This window comes from Chroicocephalus ridibundus, chromosome Z (genome assembly GCF_963924245.1).
Source record: "Chroicocephalus ridibundus chromosome Z, bChrRid1.1, whole genome shotgun sequence".
NCBI lineage: Eukaryota > Metazoa > Chordata > Aves > Charadriiformes > Laridae > Chroicocephalus > Chroicocephalus ridibundus.
The window spans coordinates 39950127-39977801 of NC_086316.1; the positions used below are offsets into that span (position 1 = coordinate 39950127).

A 27675-nucleotide genomic window follows, 5' to 3' on the forward strand; every position below is an offset into this window, starting at 1 on the left:
CTTTAGCACTTTTAGGTGGAAGATGGACCTAGTTTGCAAGTCTTTGTGAAGAAGTTCATTTTAGACAATGCTAAAAAACAGGAACTGCAAAAGAAACAATTTATCTTTACAAGTTTGTAGAGAAATTGAAGGTAGTTGATGTATATCATAGAAGAATTGCACTGGTCATACCAATCTTCTGGCTGGCCATTTTATTTGTATGATGTATTTCTTGCATCCTTCACTGTCTGTTGTATTTTATGCCATGAATTTCTTGCTGTTGAAAAGCTGGAAAACATTCAGAACACTTCTGCAGTACAATTTGTCATTATTTCAAAAAAAACGCCAAAACAAAACAGTGATTAAAGAAGTTAAGAAGGCAAATGACAGGAGCATGTAACACGACATGGCTATGAGCTAGGTAATATAAAGATTAACATAAGAAGCTTGAATTTTAAATCTAAGAAGAAACATCAGCAGACAGTAAAGACAATTAGGTCACAGTCATACTGGTCAATGAACAAGCTTAATTCAGTAAAGCATTCCCTTTAATGTGCTGCCATAAACATTAAAAGATATTACAGGTGGGAACCGATACCTTGTTACGGAGTGTTTCAGAGAGTTCTTTTGGATACTGAATAATTTGAAATAGCTACCTATATATAGTAGCTAGAGTTTTATTTCTTCGAAAGGTACCCACTCTATTCCTGCTTTTCATCATAGTACATGAGACTAATCCATGTTAAGATGTTCTATAATGAGCAGAGACACTGTTTAGTAACTTCTTATGAAAAGAAGCTCTAAAAGACAACTGTGTACAGTGTGGTCTTCCATTAAATAAATTCCCTTTCTACATTTCTAGTCCATCATATATAAAACTATTAGTAATGCAGTTGCAAAATAAATAGTGTTTTGAAACATACTGAAGAGCACTCAATAGTTTGGTTTTGCCGTCTAATTTTAATAGCACTCAGAGATGGTTGGTAACTAAATGAGAGATTTGTATTCCTCTTGGTAGGTGGAATGATTTTCTATAAGAAAAAAAACAGTAGTATTTTCAGTGCTAAAAGCTGTAAGATTCCAATTCTGAACTCTTGATCTACAAGTAGAATAAATTATACTTTAGTGGCAAAATCTACAGCACAATGAATTAAGAGATATTTAAAATAAAATGTTCAACAGTATTCCTTAAAACTTTCTTAATGGACTACAAAAACACTAAGTGAAAAATATAGTTAGAGATGAAGTAGTCTTTTAAATCTCTTCTTTCAGAGGACTTTTTAAAATTAATTTTATTATTTGGTTTTCAAATAATATTGTATTCAAATGGAATTGTACTTTGTGAATCACATTGCTCAAGTTTATAATAAAATGATGAAATCAATATACCTCAAACATTTGAAATCTTTTAAGCAGCACATTAGAAATATTTATATAATAAAAACACTAATAAACAAACAAATGAAAAAGCAAACAAGATCAAACTCTATCATAACTAAGGAAGATGATAGATAGAGGGAATCACTGAATGAAAGGGCAAACATATTATCTTGTGCATGACATCAGTACCTCTGACAGTAATTAGTCAGGGTTGCATCATGCCAGTTATTCTAAGATCCCTCCACTGTTTTGCTTGCAAATCATGTTATTGCTATAGCTGGTCAGATATTTTTCTTTTGACCATAGCATTGATCAGATGATGTGCACAATGTGCAGATGATGTAAAAGCATCAGAACTTGCCAGACGGAGTATACTCCTATGCAAATAGCAGAAGATGTTACAGGTATTGGACACTGACTGAAACAAGAATTTTTGATGGTTTTCTACCCACATTTGTTTTTATATCTGGTCTATATAGCAGTTTGAATGATGCTTTAAGGTGAATAAGTTGCCAGTAGCCTACTGGGATTTCTATTCCCTTCCTGATGACCGCTGGCACTAATACCGACTTCAGTTTTAGTGTGTGTCATAAGCAGAAAGAATTGTACAGGCAGTTTGGTCTGACTGTGTTTCCAAAGCATAACCATCATCATGCAACATCAGCAAGATCTTAGTTGTTTTTGCTGGTTTTGGTTGTAGAATTCATAAAACAGAAGACGAAGCTCTCACCACACTAGTACCTCACTGCTAAACTTCCTCTTCCAGCAAAATTACCCAAGCTGGGGTCCTGTTCAAGTTCTTGTCATTAAACAAGAAATAAGAATTTCCTTCTAAGTATACTTATTTAACATAATAATATTTGTACTTCATATGAAGTAATATTTGTAATAAAAATCATACTATTTCTTACAATGGGTACACAATATACGTAAAAACATTGTGCATATTATTTAGTCCTATAGTATGTTTTACAGTGTATATATAGTATATTACGCAGTAGAAGTTGCATTCGTAAATAAGCATCATCTGTTGTAGGTGATCTAAAGTACACTTCAGTGTACACAGTGCATGTCTTATACACAACTTTACCTAGGGGGGAATTTTTGACTGTCTGAGGATTTGGACATGATGCTGGTGTTACCCCTGGTCTTAAAACATATTTGCTTTCTGGGTAGAGGATGGGAAGTAAAGAACTTTCTTTTTAACCATTTCCTGATGTAAGCTTACCTTCACAATTATTCTGAGCTTGGTGATACCCTTCTACACAGTGGATTTAACTTTACTAACACAGTCCAGAGCACATGTGTGATTTCCGATGCCATAATGAACTGAGTAATTCTGTCTTCAAAGCAGGGTTAAAATAACTTGAGGTAAAGCAACTACAGGGTTAGAAATTGAGTAGAAGGGTTAAATCAAGTTTGAGATTAGGCCCTCATTTCAGGCTTCTGTACAGCCCAGGGTACTTTTCCTTCGTGGAATAAAATAGGCCATGAAGAGCTATCTACTTAGATATCAGTGCTGCTGAGTGTCCCTGCTAATTTTTAAGGCTGAAGTGCAAAAAAACCTGTGTTTCCGTATTTCGAAAACCACATTCTTTGAGATAGATGGCACGTCTTCATGCTATTAAAAAGCAATATAATATAGTGTCTGTAAGAGCATCAACTAAGATTCAGTAGGCAGTTATATTAGAGGGGTTAGCTTTACAACTCTATTAATATTTATGCAGACAGTGCTTATTATATGTAACATTCCTATTAACTCAGGGTCATATTGAGTCTTTTTAACCATTAGATACCTGTGTAGGTTGTGAGAACTCTGCATAATCTAGAATAATAGCATGCTCCCTTCAAGTGATTTGGCACAAGAATGAAGTGATCTGAACAATCTGAAGAAAGCAGGGGTGCGAGCAAGAAAGCTCATTATATGTTTACAACTGTTGTGTACTTAAACAATTGCTGGGTTGAACTGTGAAACAGTAATTGCATTCTACTGTAAAGACAGGAGTGTATCTGTCACATTGAATATGCTTCTCCTCTAAAAAACCTACAAGCTACTCTCATGGGCTTCAGGTAAGCCTTTAGCGTTTGCAGTCTGGAGCAAAAGCTGTCTGATTGCCTCCTCTTTCTTGTGAAAAGGATTAAAAAAGCCCCAATCTATGTATTTTAACCTTTAGAGTGTTTAAAATCAAGCAATAAAGACCTATTTAATACTCTACTCAATTGATAACACTTTAAAATGCGTTCTACCCAGATAAAAGCTTTGTAATATGACAGCTAAATGTATTGATTTCTAAATTGACCATTCTGAACAGTTTAAAGAGTAGTTTGAATTACCTTTTAACTGAAGTTAAAAACCTGATTTTAAATTAAGAACACATGGTTTAAGTATATCCTGCATTGAAAAATGAAGGATTATGCATTTTGTACTCAACTAATTTTCATGCGGTGGCTGCTATCTGAAAATTATTTTGGAAAGAAATTTAAATCTTAATAGAACTCTTCATTTGCTAACAGTTCTTAAAATTCTGGAGCGTGGGTTCTGGTTCTGTCAACAAACTGATCGACACTTTCACTGGAAGCTATATTTGCTACAGACTCCAAATAAGGATTTGAAGGGACAAGAGGTCTGAAAGGATCTTACCCAGAAAATAGTTGCTCTTCTCCAGTATTTTGGCATGTTTCCACCTTCACCCCCTGTGATAGTGAAATTATAAAGCATGAATTTGAAAGTGGTGTGGGCGTTCAGAGTCACTAACTCTCATTGCTTATTTCTAGCTTAATAGGTTACCTTTAATGAGCCTATTCACTAGCTGTTTTCTTTTTTCTTTTCTTTTTTTCCTATTGAATGGTAAGAGATTAGAATTTATTAAAATTTTACTCCTACAGGGGAGGGAAGGTGCAAAATTCATGTATAGGAGGGTAAATAATGAAGCTCACCTCTGCTTTAAAAACTTATGGAAAGAGAAGCTCTGTAGCTAAAGATGTTGGTTTCTATATATTTCTGCAGTTGCAACATCTGTGGCTTATAGCAGCAGTACTGTCCAAATATCCAGAAATGTGTAATCTTTTTAATTCTGCTCATCAAAATATTTCATAGAGCTATTTCTGTCTAATTTATCAGATATTTAGACCCAAAATGTTTGAACAAAGTCTTTCGGCTTTACATATCACCAACAGGCAATGAGAAAAGAACTACATGCACCTGGACATGTAACCAACAAAATCAGATGATATTCTCCATTCTTTAGGATGCTAAAATTCATGATTACAGCTCTTTAGATTTTTTACGTTCTTCTTTACATTTCTTTGTTTCTTTATATTTTCTTTATGTAACAGAAAGGGAAAGTAGTCTTATTAGTTAAATAATGACCAAAAAAAGTATGATAATACTTCATTTTTTTTTATCTCTTACCTGGGGAAAAAAGTTGAAATTTAGATTTTTGTTTTTCAACAGAACACTGAATTAAAATCCTTTTATAATACTCTGGATTGCTGCAAACCGGAGGCTTTCAATACCATGATCTGTCATAATCCATTCTTGGATTGAGCACACTGCTCATCTAAAACACAGGCTTGTAATGAAATTTATCTAACCTTTCTGTAAGAGGAAATCTTAGAGCTCACTCTGTGTCTTGTGGAAAAGTATTAGATGGTACAATACACTAAAATGCCAGGGTGCTCTACACATTTTGTGAATGGAATGTTTGGGTTTAGAATGTTTCATTTGCTTAAACATTAGAAGGTGTGAGATTTTTTGATGAGTGTGGTGTCAGCACTAAATGACCAGACGACAACATTTGATACAGAAGAATAATCAAGATTGATTCAGCAGTTGTTCCTATAGAATTCACTGACAATTACATTTTATTTCTGTGCTTGACTGTTTGCCAGATGAGGGTATAAAATGAAAAGATCAGCCATACCTTCAAATATTTCTGTATTAGATATGGATGTGGCTGATTTCTTTTTCATTTTCTTCTAGGCCTTTTCTGGAAACACAAATGCAGACAGTGTCGTATACTATAAGCTTCAGCATTCAGTTAAAGCAAGATATCTTCGTTTCGTGCCTTTGGACTGGAATCCGAATGGCAGAATTGGAATGCGCATTGAAGTGTATGGATGCACATACAGTAAGTGTTTTGCTGAATCAGCTAAATGAAACAACTATTCATCATTGTCTTCTGCTACCTAAATTGCACTTGGCAAGTAGATTTCTAAGCTTAAGTTTAATTTTGAATAAAACTGATTCAATAAGTTTATGTGCAGACTTCACTAATTTCTGCATCATCTAACAATATGTGATGCTTATTTTCCAGTTCTTTCTGTGTTGGAACAAGTGGTGTGGACTTAATCCAATAACTAATTTCCTGCAAACTCCTTTTTTGATAGCCTTAAAAACTGCATCTTAACATGGTATACTTTCTATCTAAAGGGCAAAATGTGAAAAATGTTTACATTTTTCAATATATATGGTCTTGGTCCTGAGCCAATAAGAGTACAAGTAGATAGACCCACAACTATACAACTGAAGGACATGTCAAAGTTGTTATATATTTAAGGGTTAATTTTAGAATAATTTTAGTGTCATTAATAAAACATTAATAACTGATATAAGAATTTGGAAGACAAATGCATACAAGTTATGGTTGTATTGGTCTGCTGGACAATGTAAATCTCCCTGTAGTCTTCTTGTTACAGTTCTTCATCTCCGAACTTTTTAGCAAATATTCCTCCTAGCAAGTTGTTTACTGATTTTTATTCTCCACAGCTTTTAACCATGAGGGAAACAGAGTTTATTTTAGGTAACCTCTTTAATTGCTTGTTTTAAGTACTTTCATGTAGGATTAATTTTTTTATTTGACATCTATTCTTAAATCTTTCTTTACACGGCTGATTTCTTCTGAATTCATTGCTATCTGACTTTAAGCTGAACATCAGTAAAACACATTTCTGGGCTTTCTGCCTTAAACTTGGTTTGGTAAAATGAGTAAAAGTCCATGAACTAAGGATATTGAAAATTTCAACCTCACTGCAAGAGATTCGGTCACCTCAGAAATCAGGCAAACTGCACCATCCCAGAGAATAGGCAGCTCAAGTCAGGAGAAGGGTGTGAGAAGCTAAAACACACAGAATTCCTCAGCGTCATTTGCCTGAAGACTGGGAAGATGACTTATGATTCATAGAACAATCTAATGATACTGCTGTAACTGAGAAATGTGGTCAAGATTTAACTTATCCTCCACTTTTTAAGTACCAAGACTACTAAAAGCTAAAAATGGAGGCTGAACAGATGACTTTATCTTTCCCAGTGGAAAGCTCTTATGAGTCTCCCATTTGAAATCTTATCTCTGTGGTACATTTGACACCGCATATGTGGACAGCGTTCTGTATTCAAGAGCAAGTGCAGTCATTTCTTCCTTGAGTCTTACCTGAGGCAAATCACACAACTAAAACTAAAACTGCAAGAATAAATACAGCTGATCTCACTATTCCATAAAGTGATACTGCAAGGTGCATGTCTGTTACGTACAAAAGAAGTCATTATTATCTTATTGATGTAATACAGGTCAACTCTTGGCACTACTTTCAAGTTGTTGCTCTGTTGTCTCCAGCCAAATACCTGCACTGCATAACTTAGCCTAGTATCCTCAGCACTAACATTTCCCCTTTAATTACAGTCTCAGTGAGGTTTCGTAAGGTCCATGATAGATGTCCGTAGGATAACGCAGGTTATTATGAGTTTTGTTTCCTTTTTTTTTTTTTTTTTTACAGAACTTCTTTTTTACTATAAACTTCTTAGGCGAAGGACTGTTACCTTTTATATGTTGTAAAGCATACTTCCAGAACAAGTCCTTCCATTTTTGCCTCTTTGGACTTATGGAACAGAAAGGCTAAATAAGGGTAGTCAGTAAGAGAATTATATGAAACATTGAAAGAGTTCCCCTGTATTCTTTGTGTTTAGTTCTTCTCCTTCTTCATTCTGCTACCTCTGCCATGTTCCTCAGTTTTCTTACTCCTATTCTACAGTATTTTTCATGTAAGAAAGAAAGAAAGATAGATGTTTTCTACCTCCAGGTGAACTACTTGGCTTCATGTGGACTGACGAAATCTGCTTGTGCCATGACTACAGAACATTCTGCTGCCACAAAACCCCACCCCAAAATCTCTCTCAGCCTCTGCCTGAGTTCTCCCTATTTAGTGTGTGCAAAAGAGACTGAGGAATCTCTACAGACATTTCCTATGCCTTGTTTCTGAAAAGTCAGATTGAGACAATTAAGTCACATAAAGCAGAGTTCAGTTTAAGCTCTCTGCTGCCACTAAAACCAATAAACAATAGTTTACTTGTTTCTCCATTACAACATGCTCTTTTTCATACCATTCTCTGAAAAACTAGAAGACTAAAAATAGAAAAAAAAAAGAAAAGGCTTTTCCATATGACAGACAGAGGGGTTTAAATGTGAAAATGAAAAATATATAAAATTGTAGGAGATGGATAACTGGCAATGAAATGCATGTCTTCCATTAAAACATTGTCAGATGCCTAACAATAAGCCCTGCAGATACTGTGATATGCAAACCCTCTTCCAGAGTCCTCTAACACTATTAACACTCTTTTTTGAGCATTCCGTCACTGGATGGAATGCATAAAATCTATGGCACAGTTACATCTGTCAAAGAAAGGACTTCCTATGCTCTTCATAATTGCAATAATGCGCTTTCTAGGGCTTGATGTGAATGTGATTGTATAAAAGTTAATTTTAAGTATTGTTGATTGAGAACAATCTCACTATGCAACTTCCCCCATTCTGCTTCCCGCCTCTCCCCGCCCCACCCCGGCCCTGCAAAGGCTTTGTTTTAAGCAATACCTAGGCCCTGATTTACCTAACTTTTCTGAACACTGTGAACCTTTTTGGGGCTGCTTTCCCCAAAACTGTAAAGGACCAGAGAGCAAATGTCTTGTTTTAATACAATTGGTCAGGACTAAGGATACCTAAAAACAATAAAAAAATGCTAAACAGTTTGCACTGTTCTAAGTTTTTTTCAAAACAAAAATCTAATCATTTTTCAAATGTATTGCAACTAAAACTTTTGCTCAGGATCACTAGTACACTTGATCCTATGGTGTGTGAGGAGATTTCCAGAATTTCCAGTTTTTCAGAGACATTTCGTCACTTCCAAAGGTATTTTCACAGTAGACTAAGGATATGGATTACATTAATTTGAGAAAGACCCATTGTAAATTGTGATAACAAAAGATGAGTGTTTATAAAGAAATCAACCTTTTTTAATTTTCCTTATTTATAATAGTAGAGTAGAGAAAACCCATGGAGACTGATGTTCAAGTCTAGGGACTATTAGAAGCTGACAGTAGTTGGTAAATATGAAAACGTTATGGCACCTTGAGTATTTGGGCTCATTCTTTCTATACTGATAACAGTGTAGGAGACCCAAGCTTTATCTCTCACAACTCTTTCAATTTATTTCTAGTGGCAATGCACAGATGGTGAAGACAAAATATGTGTGAGGAATGTTACAAGAATTTTGATTAACATCTGTAGCCCTTTCACAATCCTCATTCATGCATGGTGGTGGAGGGAAGGTTTCATTTTGTTTATTTTCCAAATTTAGACAGAGTAGATTTTGCTTCTTAGGAGCTAGTGCTGCATAATAGTAAAAGGGATTTTGGAAAGCAGTGCTAAATATTTGTGTTTGTGTCTCAATAACTAATAAGTAGAGTATGTTCTCAAATAAAAAAAACGGCTTTTTTCAGTACTTACTAAGAATATATCTAGTTAGCTGGTTTGATAGATACATAACAAAGTAAAAGTTCTATTCTTGAAATTTTTATTGAAGCTATTAAAATTAAAATTTGTTATTTAAATTTGACATTGATTAATGCTTTTACTGTCCACAGTCTTTCAGTGTTGTAATGAAGTAAAACAGTTAACTTAGGATTCATTTCTAAGTAGAATGTCATGTTTATTGATTGTATATTTGGTAAATGAATTCTTCATAAGTAAGAAGTACTTTATCAATATGTGAAGAAAATGAACAAACTATATTAAAAAACAGAGCTGCATTCACTTAACAAAAGTTTTTGAAAATGCAATATAAGTGCATTCCCTTCCCTTCCCTGTTTCTAGGGAGATTTGCTGCTTGGTAGGGACTTAGATTCTGCACTTTGTGGACAGATTGTTGAGGTGTGGGCAGACTGTTGAGCCTTGTCCAGCCTTCAGAGTATCCTGTTCTGCTGCTTTCCCGTGTGGGCACCAACAGTACTGCCCGGGGAGACCTGATGTGTATTAAGCATGACTACATGGCTTTAGAAGCAAGGGGCAAGGGCATAGGATCTCAGGTGGCATTTTCCTTGTTCCTGATGAGAAAAGTGCTTGAGGAGGACAGGGTGGATGCTTTGCATCAACAGCTAGTTGCACAGCAGCAATTATTCGGATTTAACAACGTTGGTACACTCTTTCAGGATCAAGAGTTGCTAGGAAGACACATAATCCACCTCACCATGTAGAGCAAAAGCATCTTTTCCTACAGGCTGGCCAACCTGGTGAGGAGAGCTCTAAACTAGGAATGATGGGGGAGGGAGATGATGGACCAAAATCAAGTAAGTAAGTGGCGGACTGGTTTGACAAAGGCTTCAGGGCAGTGTGGACAAGAGAGTCCATCATGGAAACAATAAACCAGCACTGAAGTGCAAACATTTGACAATCTCAAGTGCAAATACAAAAACAGGGAAGTGCTACTCAGAGGGCAACATAATGGGGGACTTCTTCTGAGAAATCAACACGTCGATGGCTTTCTGCAGTGCCTGTGTGCTAATGCACACAACATGGGGAACACACAAAAGAAATTGAGGTCTTCATGCATTTGAAATACTACAATCTCATCATGACCATAGAGACATGGTCAACAGCTCACATGACTTGAGTGATGCCATAAATGGATACAGGCTGTTTAGAAAGGGCTAGCTGGGAAAATGAGGAAAGGCAGTTAACATTCATGTAAGCAAGCACCAGGGGTGCATGGAGCTCTGCCTGGGGACAGATAACGAGACAGCTCAGAGATTATAGATTAGGATTAGAGGACAGACCAAAGGTGGTGGCATTGTGGTGGATGTTTGCTACAGACTGCCTGACATGGGAGAAATGGATGAGGCCTTCTTCAGACAACTGGAAGAAGACTCATGCTCATACACCCTGGTCCTTATTGTGGACTTTAATCACCCTGATATCCACTGGTGGGACAATATAGCAGGGCATAAGCAATCCAGGAGTTTTCTGGAATTCTTGGATGATAACTTCCCAACACAGGTGATCAAGGGCTGACAAGATGTCAGACTCTGTTGTCCCGTATACTTACAAACAAGGGAGAACTGATGGAGGATGTGAAAGCTGGAGCAGTGTTGGCTGTAACAACCATGAGACTATGATGTTCAAGATCCTGAGAGAAGAGAACAAAGCGGATAGCAGGATCACAGCCCTGGCCTTCAGGAGAGCAGGCTTTTTCATGGTCAGGGACTTGATTGGAAAAGTAACATGGGACGTGGTCCTGAAGACAAGAGGGATCCAGGAGAACTGGTTAATTTTCAAGGATCCTTTCCTCCAAGCTCAAGAAAGGTCAATCCCAGCAAGTACAAAATCTAGCAAAAGTAGCAGGAGGTCAGCATGGATGAGACAGAAGCCCCTAACTGAGATCAGGGATGAAAAGGAAGTGTATAAGAGGTGGAAACAAGATCAGATGATCCAGGAGAAATTCAAACACATTGTCTGAGCATGCAGGGATGTGGTTAGGAAAGTCAAACCACTTGTATTTGAAACTGATAAAGGTCACAGAATACAATAAGAAGGGCTTCCATGGGTACATCTGCAGAAAAGGGAAGACTAGGAACAATACAGGCTCACTGCTGAGTGGGGCAGGGAGCCTAGGAGCAAAAGAGATGGATAAGGCTAAGGTACTCTGTGCCCTCTTCACATTGATCTTTGCTGGTAAGATTTGCCTTCAGGAATCTGCGGTCTCTGAGGCCCACGGGAAAGATGAGAGTAAGGGAGGGAGGAAGTGGAAATACTACAATCTCAGTGCCCTCAGTAGAAGGAGGCCGAGGATATGTAACATTTGAACAAGTTGGACATATGTAAGTCCAGGGACCTATTGGCATACACCCATAGTGTTGTGAGGACTGGCCACAGTCATTCTGAGGTGATACTTGTTTATCTTTGAAAGGTAGGGGCAACTGGATGAGATTTCTAAAGACAGGAAGAGAGCAAATATCACTCTTATTTTCAACAAGTGTAAGAAGTAATACCTAGGGAAATATAAACTGGTCAACCTCATTTCAGTCCCTGGGAAGGTGAAGGAGCCAATAATCCTAGACATCATTTCCAAGCATGTAAAGTTGAGGAAATTATTATAAATAGTCAGCATGGATTTATAAAGGAGAAATCATGCCTGACCAAACTAATAACTACAGTGATAGTGATATAACAGTGATATAACTAGCTTGTGAGTGAAAGGGAGTGTTTGGTGTTTATCTTGAGTTTAGCGAGAGTATTGATACTGTCTCCCCTAACGTCCTCACAAACAACTGATAAGCACAGGCTATTTACGTGGACAATGAAGTGGACTGAAAACAGACTGAACTGCCTGGCTGAAAGAGTTGGGATCAGAGGCACAAAGCTGAGTCTATTCAGTTGTGGTGTATCCCATGGGTTGAAACTGGTTTCAATGCTGTTTAACAGCTTCATTAATGATCTGGATGATGAGGCAGAGTGTACATCCAGCAAGTTTGCAGCCAAAAAAAATTTGGAGGACTGATTGGCACATCAGAGGGTTTTAATGCCATTTAGAGGGACCTAAACAGGCTGGGTAAATGGGCTGACGGGAATCTCATGCTGTTCAACCAAGGTGTTATAGTTTGAGAAAACCCATAAGAATTTATTGTCATTTAGACAATTATTCTATCACCCGATGACCCCTCCCCACCTGGAAAGGAGAATCAGGGAAAGCAAGGAAACAGAAGGGTTGAAATATAAATAAATATAATAGGATAAGACTAAATAATTAACAATAATACTAAAGAACCAGTATTAATCCCGATATTAATATGTGATATACAAGAATTATACTCAGCCAATTATATCAGCAGGAAGCTGTGAACTCCCAGTCAGACACTGTGAGCTCAATGGCTTTGGGAGGAAGGGAAGGCCTCAGGGGTCAGGCACCAGGCCAAGGAGTTTCTCTGGACTATCACCATCAAGGGAGAGAGAAACTACGCAGCAAGCTTTCTAATTTAGATAGAATGTGATGTTCATGGTATGAAATAATCCTGTTGGCCAGCCTGGGTCAAATGCCCAGGCCTCACTCCTCCTCATCCCTGCACCTGGCAAGGCTTGAAAACACTGAGACCTTGAATCCCACGTAGCCTAGCTGGCTATAAAGTAAATGTTTTCACAAATTCAGACACTAGAGTCTTCCAAAAGTGGAGTTTTCCCCAGCATTAGAAGATAAATTAGGCCTGTGTCGCTCAACCCAGGACACAAGGGAAGTGCAAAGTCTTGTACCTGTGGAGGAACAATCCTAGCAAGAGTTTACCAGCACACACTGGGGGCTGATGGTGGCTTTGAAGAAAAACACATGAGGATTCTGGTAGACACCAGGTTGACTATGAGCTGGCAACATGTCCTTGCAACAGCAAAGGCCAACAGCACCCCGGGCTGTTTTAGGAAGAGTGTTACCAGCAGGTCCAGGAAGGTTATCCTTTCCCTCTACTCAACCACGGTAATGAAACATGTCTGAACTACAGGGTCTGATTCTGGGATCCCTACTACAAGAAAGACATGGACATACAGGAGCAAATCCAGCAAAAGCCATGAGTATGATTAAGGGACTGGAGCGTCTGCCATATCAGTAGACTTTGAGAGCTGGGACTGGAAAGTAGAAGGCTCTGGGGGAATCCTACCCATGTGTATTAATACGTAATGGAAAGGTATAAAGAAAACAGAGCCAGGAACTTTTCAGTGGTGTCCAGAGACAGGACAACAGACAACGGGCATGAACTGAAATACAGTTTTTTATTTGAGGATCGTTGAACACTGGCATGAGGTGCCCAGAGGGGTGTGGTCTCTATCCCTGGAAATACTCAAAATGTGACTGAATATCGTCCTAAGAAACCTGGTGGTGCTGATCCTGCTTTAAGCGTGGAAGTTGCACAGGATGATTGCCAGAGGTGCATGGTAACTTCAGCCCTTTTGTGATTCTGTGATACAGGAAAACTGATAACACAAAGTCCTGTATTCCGGTTCTAAAACTGTAATTCAGCTTAATTAAAGTCATGATTGTGTATGATGACAGTAAAAAAAAACATTTGATGCAGAGAACCATGCCCTACTCACAGCTGACAGGTTTCCATTTTAGAATATTTTTATTTCTTTCCTAGAATATTATGCCATGATATTATTTTGAACTTCTGTACAGATATCGAGATTGATTTTAATAGTGGCTTAAATCTACAGCGTGCATGAAGACCCTGAAAATCAGTTAAATATAATTGACATGATTTGTCTCTTCTTTATTTTATTAATTAACCCAAGTACTGAATCCTGCATTTTGGTCACAACAACCCCATGCAACGCTACAGGCTTGGGGAAGAGTGGCTAGAAGGCTGTCCAGCAGAAAAGGACCTGGGGGTGCTGGTGGACAGCCAGCTTAACATGAGCCAGCAGTGTGCCCAGGTGTCCAAGGTGGCCAACAGCATTCTGGCTTGTGTCACAAATAGCGTGGCTAGCAGCAGTAGGGAAGTGATCATGCCTCTGTACTCGGAACTGGTGAGGCCTCACCTCGAGTACTGTGTTCAGTTCTGGGCCCCTCTGTACAAGAGGGACATTGAAGTGATGGAGCGTGTCCAGAGGAGAGCTACCAGGTTGGTGAGGGGTCTGGAGACCAGGTCATATGGGGAGAGGCTGAGGGAGCTGGGTATGTTTAGTCTGGAGAAGAGGAGGCTGAGGAGAGACCTCATTGCCCTCTACAACTACCTGAAGGGAGGTTGTAGAGAGGTGGGTGTTGGCCTCTTCTCCCAGGTGAATAATGACAGGACCAGAGGAGATGGTCTGAAGTTGTGGCAGGGGAGGTTTAGATTAGATATTAGGCAGAATTACTTTACTGAAAGAGTGGTGAGGCACTGGAACAGCCTGCCCAGGGAGGTGGTTGAGTCACCATCCCTAGAGGTGTTTAAGAAACATCTAGATTTGGCACTTCAGGGCATGCTCTACTGGCAGAGATTGTAGGGTTTTTTGTATGTGTGTGTATGGTTGGACTCGATGATCTCAAAGGTCCTTTCCAACGATAAGGATTCTATGATTCTATGATTAATGGCAGATAAATTAATAGAGATTTTCATCCTAAGAATAAGTAAGAACAGAAATGGTCAAAGTACTTGATGGCTCCAAGGCAAGGAAGATCTTTCAGCATGTGAGATTAGTACTAGATTGGAATAGAAAACAGATCTCTTCCCACTTTGCTTTATTTTCTAATGATAGCATCACCATTAAAACAGGACAGTCTTAATATTTGGGGAAGAACAGGAAGAGCAGAAATAAGTTGCACGTTATGGGGCACAGGTGAATGTAGGGATGTTAGTGGTGAGACTTCATATCATATTGAAGTAACACGCAACTGTTTCTTTTAGACACAGCATTATACATTATCTTTCATTTCTTTACTTCTAGGGTCCGAGGTGGTTGGCTTTGATGGGAAAAGTTGTCTAATTTACACATTTAATCAAAAACTCATGAGTGCACTGAAAGATGTGATTTCTCTGAAGTTTAAGACAATGCAAAGTGATGGAATTCTCCTCCACAGAGAAGGACAAAATGGAGACTACATCACCCTGGAATTAATTAAAGGAAAGCTGTCCCTACTCATTAATTTAGGTAACAGCTACCATCTCATAATGTCTAAAATAGTTATTAGGTATTATTTGTCTAAAACTTATTTTAATTTTTTTCTGTGAATTTTAATGTATGATAAACTATCAGTATATATTTGAATAATTATATTTTTATATGGAATTAATAGTTTTTATTTTTCTTCTTTCAAGGTGATACTAAAACTCATCCTTCTAATGCCCAACTTAATATTACTCTGGGCAGCCTTTTGGATGATCAACACTGGCATTCTGTTCTCATTGAACATTTTAACGATCAAGTAAACTTTACAGTGGATAAACACACTCACCATTTTCATGCAAAAGGAGAATTCAGTTATTTGGACCTTGATTATGAGGTGTGAAAATTACCTTTCCTTTATTACATTTATTAACTTTGCTATGTAAATGCAGTGAAACAAAGGAAACAGAACTTAAAGAAGTTTGTAGTGCTTCAGACATTAGGGATTTCCTGTCTCCTAAAGGAATGAATCAAAGAAAAAAATATCTTCTTAGATTACTAATGCTCCACTAGACTTGCAGCTCAAAAGTTTCAAAAGACCATCTTTTGCATCTCAGAATTCAGTATTTTAATATCTTTGTTTCAGTAGTGCTGCAAATGTGGTAAACAGTACGTAAACATAAGGAATGAGCCACAACTCAAAGTTATTATTTTATGGCTTCATGAAAATTACCACAAATCAACATAAAATCATTTTAGAAATGTTTAGATTGAGACTTAAATTCCTGTTAAATCTGGCAAATGTACCATGAAAAGATCTTGCTTATACAAATGGTAGATACATGAAAAGGAGCAGATGTAATTTGCTGTGACTGTTTCCCACCTATGGTTAAAAATAGCACTATTTCACAGTTGTAATGTGATGACTGGCTGCTTTATGTTTGCCTCTGTCCTGTTTGTTGGATGAGACAAGGAGTGGTAGAGCAGAGTGTCTGGAACCCACAGATCTAAATTACTTTATTCTACTCAGTTGTTTTTTTAAGCAGTTTAAAGTAAGATTTCATGCTGTTCTGTGTCTAAATCATCCCATTTCAAAACTATCACTCACAAGATTAAATTTGTGATTCTGCTTAAAATTTATGAATCTAAGTCAAAATGCCAAGGCTTGCAGGATCATACCAATTTAAAAAAAAAAGAAAAAGGAGAGAAAAAAGAAAGGGAACAACAGTGTTAACTGACTAGCAAATAGAATTATTTTGTTAAATCGACCAGTATTGCAAATTAATTTTTCCTCTTTTCCACATACTGAAGTTTGAAGTATGTGTTACCAATATAAGGTAGGAAGGAAAGCAAAAGCTAGAAAAAAGCCTAAAAACTTACAAAAAAAGTATGAGTATTTCTGGCTATAAAAAATTCTCAATTTAATGACTTAGTGAACCATGATGTATTTAATTTTTTTTTCATAAAATGATTTTAAATATTAAGTGAAATTTCAAAATTAAAAGATAAATATTTTGAGCTGACCTTTTCTACAATGTCAACCAGAATAGCTTTGAAATGAGTGAATTTGAAAGTTCATTTAAACTGGCGTCCTGTTTCCAATGGTGCCCAAGAAACATAGTCCATAACTCAGGGCACGCTTGTGGCAATGCTTTTCTAAAATAATGTACTGCTTTCAGTTTCTGCCTCAGGGACCTATTAAGGCAGAGTGATATTCTTTGAATTTAATAGCTCTCAATGGATTTTTATTTTATTGAATCTTCCAATCTCTTTCTGAACCCAAGTAAACCTATGATATCACATCAAGGAACTGCACAGCCTAAGAATTTTGAGAAGGAAAAACTATCTCCCTTCATTTGTTTTGAATCTGCACTAGAATAATTTAATTTTTTGCACTTTGTCTTCTGTTATGGTAGTTATGATTTGCACACAGTGGAGAAGTCAGGCTCAAATTTCCTAAAGAGGTTATTAGTGAATTTTCTTCCTTTTCTCACTGTCCAGCATGGTCTGCATGTACTGGGACTTGTCCTTAGTGTCCTCGGTTTTGTGGCTGTAAGGGACACAGAAAACTGATAAGACTATTCTGAACAACTGTTAAGAGGCATCCTCAGAAGAAAAGACAAAAGCCAACATTTCAGAATATTTTAACACATATGTATAACTTGACATAGGCTAATTTTTGTTAGCCTGTTCTGTTAATACATAGAAGTGATATAAGGAAATAGCCATGAAGTAGCAGATTCATTATTGTCCAGTCTTTGACTTCTGCTCTTATGCTATTCTCAACTTCTCTCCTTAGAAAATCACTTAATAATCACTTAACATTGATTGATTAACATTGATTGATTGATTAAAATCACTTAACATTGATTTCTCTTCTCTTTCTAAGCTCAGCTTTGGAGGGATTCCAGTGCCTGGAAAATCAGGGATGTTGTCACGCAGGAACTTTCATGGGTGTTTTGAAAATATTTATTATAACGGAATGAACATTATTGACCTGGCCAGGAGGCATAAATCTCAGATCTACATTGTGGTAAGAGATTCATAGTTAAGAAATAATAAATAAGTAAAATAGAGAAAAGTAGACAACCACAGCCATTTTCATATGGGACTTGTTAACATACAGTTCTGGTAAAATCTATGATGTTAAATGAAAGAAAAAACAAGGAATCACCTAATTGGGCTGTTTTATATTTTCTGCTGTGCAGACTCATCCAGTATATAAATAAATATTTATAAACAAAAATATAATAAAATATTATATTATAAATATTTTTATAAATAAAATATAATAAAATAAATAAATTTTTATAAATAAAATCCAGGATGGATTTTATTCTTCAGCTCTTTAGATAATATTTACATGTGTGTATATGACTGTTGTGTATTATAGAATACACTGTTGTGTATTACAGAATAATACATATAGAATAATTCTGTATTAACTGAATCCCTACCATTTAGAGAAAAGGTTCCAATAACAAACCAGCTTTCTTCTGTGTTACAGAAGGTTTTCTGTAAATTTTACTAAGCCCTTTGTTTTCTTCCTGATTGTACAAAAGCCATCTCAATTTGCAGTATTTGTTCACTTAGAAACATGAAATGTGGAGATATGATGGAAAGAATCAGTACAAAATAATTAACAATATATTAAATTCTTTCAAGCTCCAAATCTTTTGATTTATATTTCAGTTAGAATATAAACAATAAATTCGGTTCTCTGTTCCAGAAAAAAATTCATGGCAGGCATCTCTTCTCATGTGAACCTCATCTGAAATATTCCAGAATTAGCTAAATTGATACCATCCTGTAATATCCTGTCCATGATGCTGATGGATGTTGGGGAGAAGGCAGTTATAGGAGTCTCTGTGTGGACTAGTAAAAGGGGAACTGTGAAATTATTGTCATAGGAAATTGCATCATCTTCTTCCCAAATGATTTAAACCGTTGTGCTACTTTCAAAACTATTTAGGAGGTGTTTTATAATGTAAATGAATCAGAAAGCATCTATGTTACCATAGAATCCTTGTCAAATAGCCACTTTGCTGGTCTGATACAGTATCAGGCAGCTGTCCAGCTAATATGGAGGGGGAATCTGCAGATACTAAGCTTTTAGCATTTAACAAGATTTATTAATCTGATGCTTGTCTTTTCACTATGGGTCAGTTCAGTTGACTATTCATTTCTCAACAGCTGAGTTAGTAAGACAGAGGTTTTATTTATTTATATATTTTTGTTGAAGAAAATGAAAAAGATAAACTTTAATGTCTTGCCATGCCATGGGCCAGTGAGTATTTTTCTTAAATTTATTTTTTAGCTTTTTACTATAAAGTCAAATTTTTATGTATGTTCAGAAGTTTAAAATCTCTCTGTGTTGAACAGGAGTTAAATATACTTTAAATTCTAAAGACATTAATCTTTTAGTAATCTTCTGTACAGAACAAATTAGTTATAGTGCCAGCAAGTCATTAGATCAAAGTGCATACTGTATCACTGTCAAGAGTCATAAAGTATTAACTAACTCTGACACCAAATGCAAAAAGTGCATTTTTGCATTTCCAGTCTTCTTATCTGTATCACTCAGCACAACCACAAATGCAGATTAAGCTCAGAGTTTGTCAATGAACTTGTCTGGAAGTTTATTCAGACACTTAAAGAACTGTTGATTTGAGAAGCACCCAAGCAAGAAATAAAGGCTAGGTGCCTTAACAGAACTCATGATCTGGTCCATATGGGCTGGTTTAAAAGCACATTTCCTTCTGATTAATGAAGTGTGTGTTTTATATTTGGAAGTAGCAAGTGTTTATATGTGGAATTTTCTCTGACTATTTGTGAAAACAAATATTGGGGTGAGTTCACATCTTCAGTTGCACTGATTTGGAAAGATTACTCCTTGGTCTGGGAAAATGTTTTTTTCTCCAGTTTAACACTACCTTAAACAACCGGTATCCAAGCTCAACATTTTTCTTTGTGTACAAGAATTTAGACCAGTGTAAATATTTGTATCAAACTTTGCTTTCAGTGGCATTTTATCTGCCATTCAGAAATTTGTTGAGTCCTTAATGCTTCCCGAGGCTGAGCCAAAATAGAAACAAAGCAAGTCTGTTTAACTCCTGAAGTACCATTAAATCTCCCATGTGGTTTACGATCTAACCTCACTCACTCAAAGGTCCTTGCCATTCTTTGCTCAGGCAGATATGCCTGTTCTGGTCAAACAACTAGGTAAACATCTCTCAAATTGATGATGATGTTATGTATTCATACTTGATTTTTAGACTAACACAGTATTACAAATACTAGATGCTATGAGCAATGTGTTGAAAATCTGTAGTTTCCATACAAAAGCTTTCATTACTGTTTTTCCCTGAACGTTCCTGATACCATATTTGTTTCATTTATTTCTAGGGCAACATGTCCTTCTCATGTTTAGAGCCACGTGTGGTTCCTGTTACATTTCTGAACTCCGGTAGTTACCTGGCACTTCCAGGCACATCAGGGCAAGACGAAATATTCATCAGTTTCCAGTTTCGCACCTGGAACAAGGAGGGACTTCTATTATCTAGTAAACTACACCAGGCTTCAGGTGGTTTCCTCTTATATCTGAATGATGGGAAAGTTAAAATCAGTCTTCATAAACCAGGAAAAGCACTGAATGACATCACTGCAGGTAACAGAAATAGATACAGTATGTAAAGCTCATGTGCATAATCTAGGAAATTTGAGAAATCTAAGCACCTTTTTCAGTTGTGAAGTGTAAACAGTTGATTTCTTACTCTGTCAAGCTAAGCCATTAAGATTTGTTAGTGCGTTCACAAAGCATCAAGTAACTAATTTTCCTATAAAGTTATACATTATTATAAATATTATGGGTTTTATTTTCTAGAGGTCTTAATTACAGAGCAGTCCATTAGATTTGAACAGTGGATGTCCAATATCAGGTTGTGTTCCAGTAAGCTGTGGCAAGTCTGAATCTAAATTAAAAAAAAAAAAAACCAAAAAACAAATGAAAAGATTTATAGTAAGAAAAAACAGAAATGGGAAAGTTGAGGAGACTGAATAATTTAGCGCTAAAGGGTCATTTTCATAGTTAACAACTGAATTGAGACTAGATCGTCTGCTTTTGGTAGTGTACACCACCAGGCAGCCCTCAGGGTGGAGCTGAGATTTCCAGAAAGCATGCCCTCTAGTCTTCTTCTGACCCATATCCCTGTTGGTAAATAAATACATGAGGACAAGAGGATGAGGCAAATATAGTAAGATACAGTCATGTTAGAGAGTATCCAGCTGGGATTCTGAGAAGCAGCTCCCACTTTCACTGAGTTTGAGAGCAAGTGGACTCCCCCTTTCACAAAGCGGTGCCTCATTTTTTGTGAGTGCTATTAGCACTAGACGTGAGAACAGCAAGACTGCTTGCCTAGCCAGGAATCTCCTTTCATGAAATGTGAGAGCAGGACAAAGCTGACAACAACTCTCCATCTTCCATGACTTTTTTAAAAACTATGAGAAGCAGTAACATCACCATGTGATAGTATGAATACATTCATCTAGCACCTTCGTCAGAACTATACTATACTCTGACACTCCATGCATTACAGCTGCCTCCTTCGTGCAAACAAATTGAATTTTACTCCTTTCTTGTAGAATGCTTAAATTGTCATTCCAGAATGAGTTCTCAGACAGAAAAAACAGGACTAGAGAGTTTAGGTGGGTATATGGGATTCCAAAGAATATATGAAGATGGGGAAATGAGGCTGGGATTGGACTGGTTTCTGGATGGACAAAAGAAGATGACAAGAGACCACTAGCTGGAGGAATACAACACAGAAGCAATCAGTAATTTGGCAGAAAACACTATGATGATATCCAAAGCATCAGTTGATCCTAGATTTATTTTGAACTGTACACAAACATATATTTCATATTTTATATTCATAAAGCAGGAATATTATCAGTGAAAAAGAAGCCAAGTTAGTGCCAGTAATGTAATGTGTAAACTGAAAAAACAGGTGAATAACAAGTAGAAAAACTGCATTTTGCATTGGTACTTAGAAAATAAGTTAAAATTTGAATGTGTGAATAATTTAATCTTGTATAGAATATATCCACTGGAGTGATAGGAATGAAATCAAAAGCATCTTTCAGGGGAGTTTTCAAGCCAGAATATAGAAAGCTTCATGACATTGTTTAGTTCTAGTTTATTTTGAGCAATAACAAATACAGCAAGTAAACTAAGCAGTTACTGAAATAAAAATAAAAAATAAAACAATCATCTTAGAAATTAACGACCCCAAACCTCTTTCAAACTCCGTAGAATTAAAAGAGTGTAAAAGAGGGAGAAAATTTCACAAAAAAAAATTCTAATTGGGACAAACACAAAGTTAGAATCACTTATTTAAAATGTTCACAAATCATGTGCTTGGCAGTGTAAGGCAGACAAAGAGAGCAAAGTAGAACCAAGCAGAACAAAGAAACAGCCACAGGATTTGAAGATGAGGCCTTCTTAATCTTAGTTCTGTGACACTGTTTCTTTTAGATTGATTCTATAATTCAATTCCTGACACAAAATGAAAATTCCTTTGAGGTGAAAAAAAAAAAAGAAAAAGAAAAAAGCGAAACATAACTGTGAAGTTCATTATGTTTCTACAGGTGTATAATGGTTAGACTAAAATTCTAAATAGTTGATTATTTTAATTCAGGAAAAGACTGTAAGTCAGTAATGACCACAGATAATGCTGAAATTTACATAAATACTTTGATCCTGTTTCTGTGGGTGATAATAGGATCATCCCTGGTATTTGTTATAATCTAAAATAACTGATGCGCAAAGAGTACCATTTTAATGACAAGAGGTTTCCCTAGGCTCACCATTTGAAAATGTCAATTCCTTAGTAAGAATGTCAGCAGTATGTAGTTAATAGTGATGAATTTGTTTTTTTAGGAGCTATTTCAATTGCAGTTCAATTAGGTGATGTATGTTAAGGAAACTATTTCCATGCAGTGTCATTTTAAGAGACCAGCTGAAGGTGGTGGCACTTTTAACAGCTGTAGACTTGCACACAGAGCAATTTATTCAGTTTCAAAGTTGCAATACAATGCATGACATAGTAGCTGAAAAACATAAAAATAAATCTTGACACTCTATGCTGAAACAGAATTTAATGTTCTCGTGCTATGTTAAACATCGGAGGAATAAGGAGAAATTGTGTTTTTCTTTGTGAAGACAGAAACTGCTGCAAAAATCTTATCCTCTTCTGAGAAAGACTTTATATAACAAAACCATATGGGGAACTTCTTCTTGAGTTTTTGAAGTGTTTGTTGTTACACTCACTGATGCAATTCAAGTCTCTGTTTGGAGATCGAATAATTAAATTAGGGATGTCTGGACAGGTTTGTTCCCTTACAGGCAAGGACATATGACTTGACTTTCACACAAATGCATGATATTTGATAATTAAATCAGAGCATATTTCTTTCTGCACAGTTCTTGAATTCATTATCATGTGTTCTTTAAAGATTTCTTCAACCATATAAAAATGAGTGACATGTTAATTCATGAGTGATTAAGTTATAATAAGCCGTATCCTTCTTTTATAGCATGGTTGCTTAATATCTTTCCTTTGTAGACTCTTTCGCAAGCTGGTTATTAAATATTCACAAAGAAATAACATAGATTTTAAAAAAAGAAATTAACACAAAGTTAATTTGTTTGAATGATGAAACCAAATTGAATTACAACACGTATAAATGTTTGAGATCTTATTACTCAATTTCTTCATATGACCCTGTCTTTCTGTGTGGCTTTTAATTTCTATGCAGCTTTTAATTAAGTAATGTTAACAGTCATTTCATTTGGTGGTTATATTTCAGACTAATCTATAAATTACTTTATCTAAACTAGATTTTATTTTTTCTTGGTGTTTTTTGGTTTTGTTTTCTTTTTTTGTTTTTTTTTGTTTTGTTTTGTTTTTTTTTAATTCTCTCTGATCTCCTAATAAGCTATGTACATTGTATTTTTATATGTGTGTTCCTGTGTTCCTAAGGTTGGATGTCATTGTTCTGCAAGACCTTCCACAGACATTTTTTTAGTACTTAGATATTAAAATGATGGAGGTACTACTAAAGAGAATAAATTTATATCTTGTTTAATAGCTACCTTATTATGCACTAAAAGTTTAATTGCTATTTTTTCCTCACTTGTTTCTTGTAAAGTATTTTTAATACTCCTAGTAGAGTACCAGACAATATAATTTTCAGATGGAATGGAAATGTTAGCAGTTCATTGTGCTCCACCATTTATATGGTGTACTACTTCATGGCTTCGCATGAGCAACTATGAATTTAATCAAGGTTCTCAATTTGAGGGCTAGAATGAGCTGTTTTCTCACAAGTGTCTTGTGCTTCCACAGTGAGATTCCTCAGTCCCCAGACTTAATGAAAAGGACTTTGGGAAGTCTTAACTTGAACTAGATGGACATCATTTAGTATCTCTGATCATGCCTAATCCTTGCAGTCCCCAGTATCAATACAGGGGATGAATGGCTTTAGAGCAGCCCTGCAGAGAAGAACTTGGCGATACTGGTGGATGAAAAATTGCATATCAGCTGGCAATGTGTGCTTGCAGCCCAGAAAGCCAATTGTATCCTGGGCTGCATCAAAAGAAGCGTGGCCAGCAGATAAGGGAGGAGATTCTGCCCCTCAGGTCTGCTCTGGTGAGATCCCATGCAGAATAATGCATCCAGCTCTGGGCTTCCCAGCAAAAGACAGACGTAAACCTGTTAGAGCAGGTCTACAGGAGGGGCACAAACATGGTCAGAGGGCTGGAACAGCTCTCCTATAAAGAAAGGCTGAGAGAGTTAGGGTTGTTCAGTCTGGAGAAGAGAAGGCCCTGCAGAGGCCTTACTGCAGCCTTTCAATATATAAAGGCAGTTTATAAGAAAGACGGAGACAAATTTTTCACAAGAATCTGTAGTGACAAGACAAAAGCTAATGGTTTTAAACTGAAAGAGGTTAATTTTAGATATCCAGCCCCTGGAAGTATTCAAGGTCAGGTTGTATGAGGTTTTGAGCAACCTGACCCAGTAAAAGATGTCCCTGCACATGGCAGGGAGATTGGATTAGATGATCTGTAAAGGTCCTTTCTATCCCCAAACTATTCTGTGATTTGCTGATTCTCTGTTTTTATAATTACTAAAGGAAAAGATAACATATTGCAGAGGTGTGTTTGAGGAAAACATCACTCACTTGAAGTACCTCCACAAATAAAGAAACTCCTTGTTTAATCTTAGAGATGAGGTGAAAGAAGATGGAGCTTTTGGTAGCTGGGGATGGAGGCTATAAAGGGGGACATAAGTAAGTAGGGAAATCCGTTTTTAAAAACTATTTTCTGAAATGGCTAATCTTAAAAACACAGCATGACAAATGGGATTAGAGACTATATGTATTATATTCTTTATTTCTTATTGAAGGATATTATTTTTTCTCTTGAAGGATAATTCTACAAAAAATTATAGAAGAAAACTAATTATTTTACTGGGAATTGGGAAAAAAAAACCTTTCTCAGACTTAATTTTCTGTGCTTTAAATAATACATTATTCACAATCTTTGTTTTAGCATACCTATTATCTCTTTGATGAAAGAGGATCACTGAGGTTCACAGTTGTATAAAAGACCTAAGTGATTTATGTGATTGTGCTTCTTTGTTGATTTTTGTTTGAAGTTAGTAAAACCTTTTGATATATTTGATGAGTTCTTGCTGCAAAATAGGGCTAAAAAAATGGGGGAGATATATAATCATAGAATCATACAATGGTTGGAAGAGACCTTTAAAGTCACCTAGTCCAACCCCCCTGCAGTAAGCAGGGACATCTTTAACTAGATCAGAGTGCTCAGAGCCTCATCAAGCCTGGCCTTGAATGTCTCCAGGCCTGGGGCCTCCACCACCACTCTGGGCAACCTGTGCCAGTGTCTCACCACCCTCATGGTAAAGAACTTTCTTCCTAATGTCTAATATAAACCTACCCTGCTGTAGTTTAAAACCATTGCCCCGCATCCTATTGCTACATGCCCTTGCAAACAGCCCCTCCACAGCTTTCTTGTACGCCCCCTTCAGGTACTGGAAGGCCACTCTAAGGTCTCCCTGGAGCCTTCTCTTCTCCAGGCTGAACAACCCCAACTCTCTCAGCCTGTCTTCAAAGGAGAGGTACTCCAGCCCTTTGATCATCTTTGTGGCCCTCCTCTGGACCCTCTCCAACAGGTCCATGTCCTTCTTGTACTGAGAGTTCCAGAGCTGGACACAGTACTCCGGGTGGGGTCTCATGAGAGCAGAGTAGAGGGGGAGAATCACCCACGGTTCTTTTGATGCAGCCCAGGATGCGATTGGCCTTCTGGTCTGCAAGTGCACATTGTTGGCTCATGTCCAGCTTTTCATCCACGAATACCCCCAAGTCCTTTTCCGCAGGGCTGCTCTCTATCATGTCATCCCCCAGCCAGTATTAATGAGGATTGTCCCGACCTAAGTGTAGGACCTTGCACTTGGCCTTGTTGAACTTCATAAGGTTTGCTTGGGCCCACCTCTCTAGCTTGTCCAGGTCCCTCTGGATGACATCCCGTTCCTCTGGCATGTTGACCGCACCACTCAGCAAACTTGCTGAGCGTGCACTTGATCCCACTGTCTATATCATTGATGAAGATATTGAAGAGCACTGGTCCCAATACGGATTGCTGAGGGACACCACTTGTCACCCCTCTCCATCTGGACGTCGAGCCTTTGACCACTACCCTCTGGATGTGACCATGCTGCCAGTTCCTTATCCACAGAACAGTCCACCCATCAAATCCGTATCTCTCCAGCTTAGGGAGAAGGGTGTTGTGGGGGACTGTGTCAAAGGCTTTGCAGAAGTCCAGGTAGATGATATCAGTTGCTCTTTCCTTGTCCACTGTTGCAGTCACTCCATCATAGAAAGCCACCAGGTTGGTCAGGCAGGACTTGCCCCTGGTGAAGCCGTGCTGGCTGTCTCGAATCACCTCCCTGTCTTCCATGTGCCTTAGCATAGCTTCTAGGAGGATCTGTTCCATGATCTTCCCAGACACAGAGGTGAGGCTGACAGCGCAATCGTTCCCAGGGTCCTCCTTTCCACCCTTTTTAAAAATGTGTGCGATGTTTCCCTTTTTCCAGTCACCAGGGACTTCACCTGACTGACATGACTTTCAAATATCATGGTATTCAGTATACAGTGTGACTCATTTATGCCTATGATATTGCAAGGCAGCAATAATATTTTTCTAATTCTTTATCTACTCTGTTTTTTCTAAATGCCTGTTACACATCATATTATTTAGCCAAAACATAACTAGAGGCAAAATAGTTTAACACATTTTCTTGATTTTCATCTCAATAATATGCCAGCCCTAACAAAAAATACACCAGTTTGAATGCTGCTGTAAGTTATATTAACTGCCACCAGTACAAAGGGGCTTCTTCATCAGTCGGACATCTTGAAAATATAAGGAAACTTTAGTCACTTCATCCACACTGCCTGTAGGGCTATGTAAAGCCTTGTTACCAAAGATTATCCCTCTACAGGTGATTTTGGTAGCCACATGGAATAGTATTCACACTGTTTTATACTGTGTGGAATTCTGCTTTCCAATTTTTATTTAGTAAAAAATCCATCTCCATAAATAGATTGAGATAGATTTGGAGCTTTACAGAAATAGAAAATATACCTATTTACCCAGAAAATTAGTGATAGCTTTAATGCTGATTTTTTTTCTCTGACTGTAAGTGTACTGCTCCTCTTAGCAAACTCAAATGCCACTTCTTATAGAAGATTGCAACCAAAATAAGTAATGGTAAGAATGGTATCAGAAAATGCGTAACTGCAACCCTGTGCTTTCTGATGTTATATTAGAAAGGTCAATTGT

General features: G+C 37.1%; 1 protein-coding gene across 4 annotated transcripts in view; it reads left to right on the top strand.

Moving 5' to 3' along the window:
* The window catches only part of CNTNAP4 (contactin associated protein family member 4), a 242550-nt gene that overhangs the window by 149338 nt on the left and 65537 nt on the right, over positions 1-27675 (top strand). For all 4 annotated transcript variants that reach the window (XR_010069045.1, XM_063319940.1, XM_063319943.1 and 1 more), the window contains exons 4-8: positions 5342-5489; positions 15093-15296; positions 15464-15648; positions 17641-17784; positions 20157-20418. Coding sequence is in view for 3 of the 4 variants with exons in the window: in XM_063319940.1 (XP_063176010.1) it covers positions 5342-5489; positions 15093-15296; positions 15464-15648; positions 17641-17784; positions 20157-20418 (943 nt within the window). In the remaining variant the exon portion in view is untranslated. The remainder of the gene's footprint in view (positions 1-5341; positions 5490-15092; positions 15297-15463; positions 15649-17640; positions 17785-20156; positions 20419-27675) is intronic.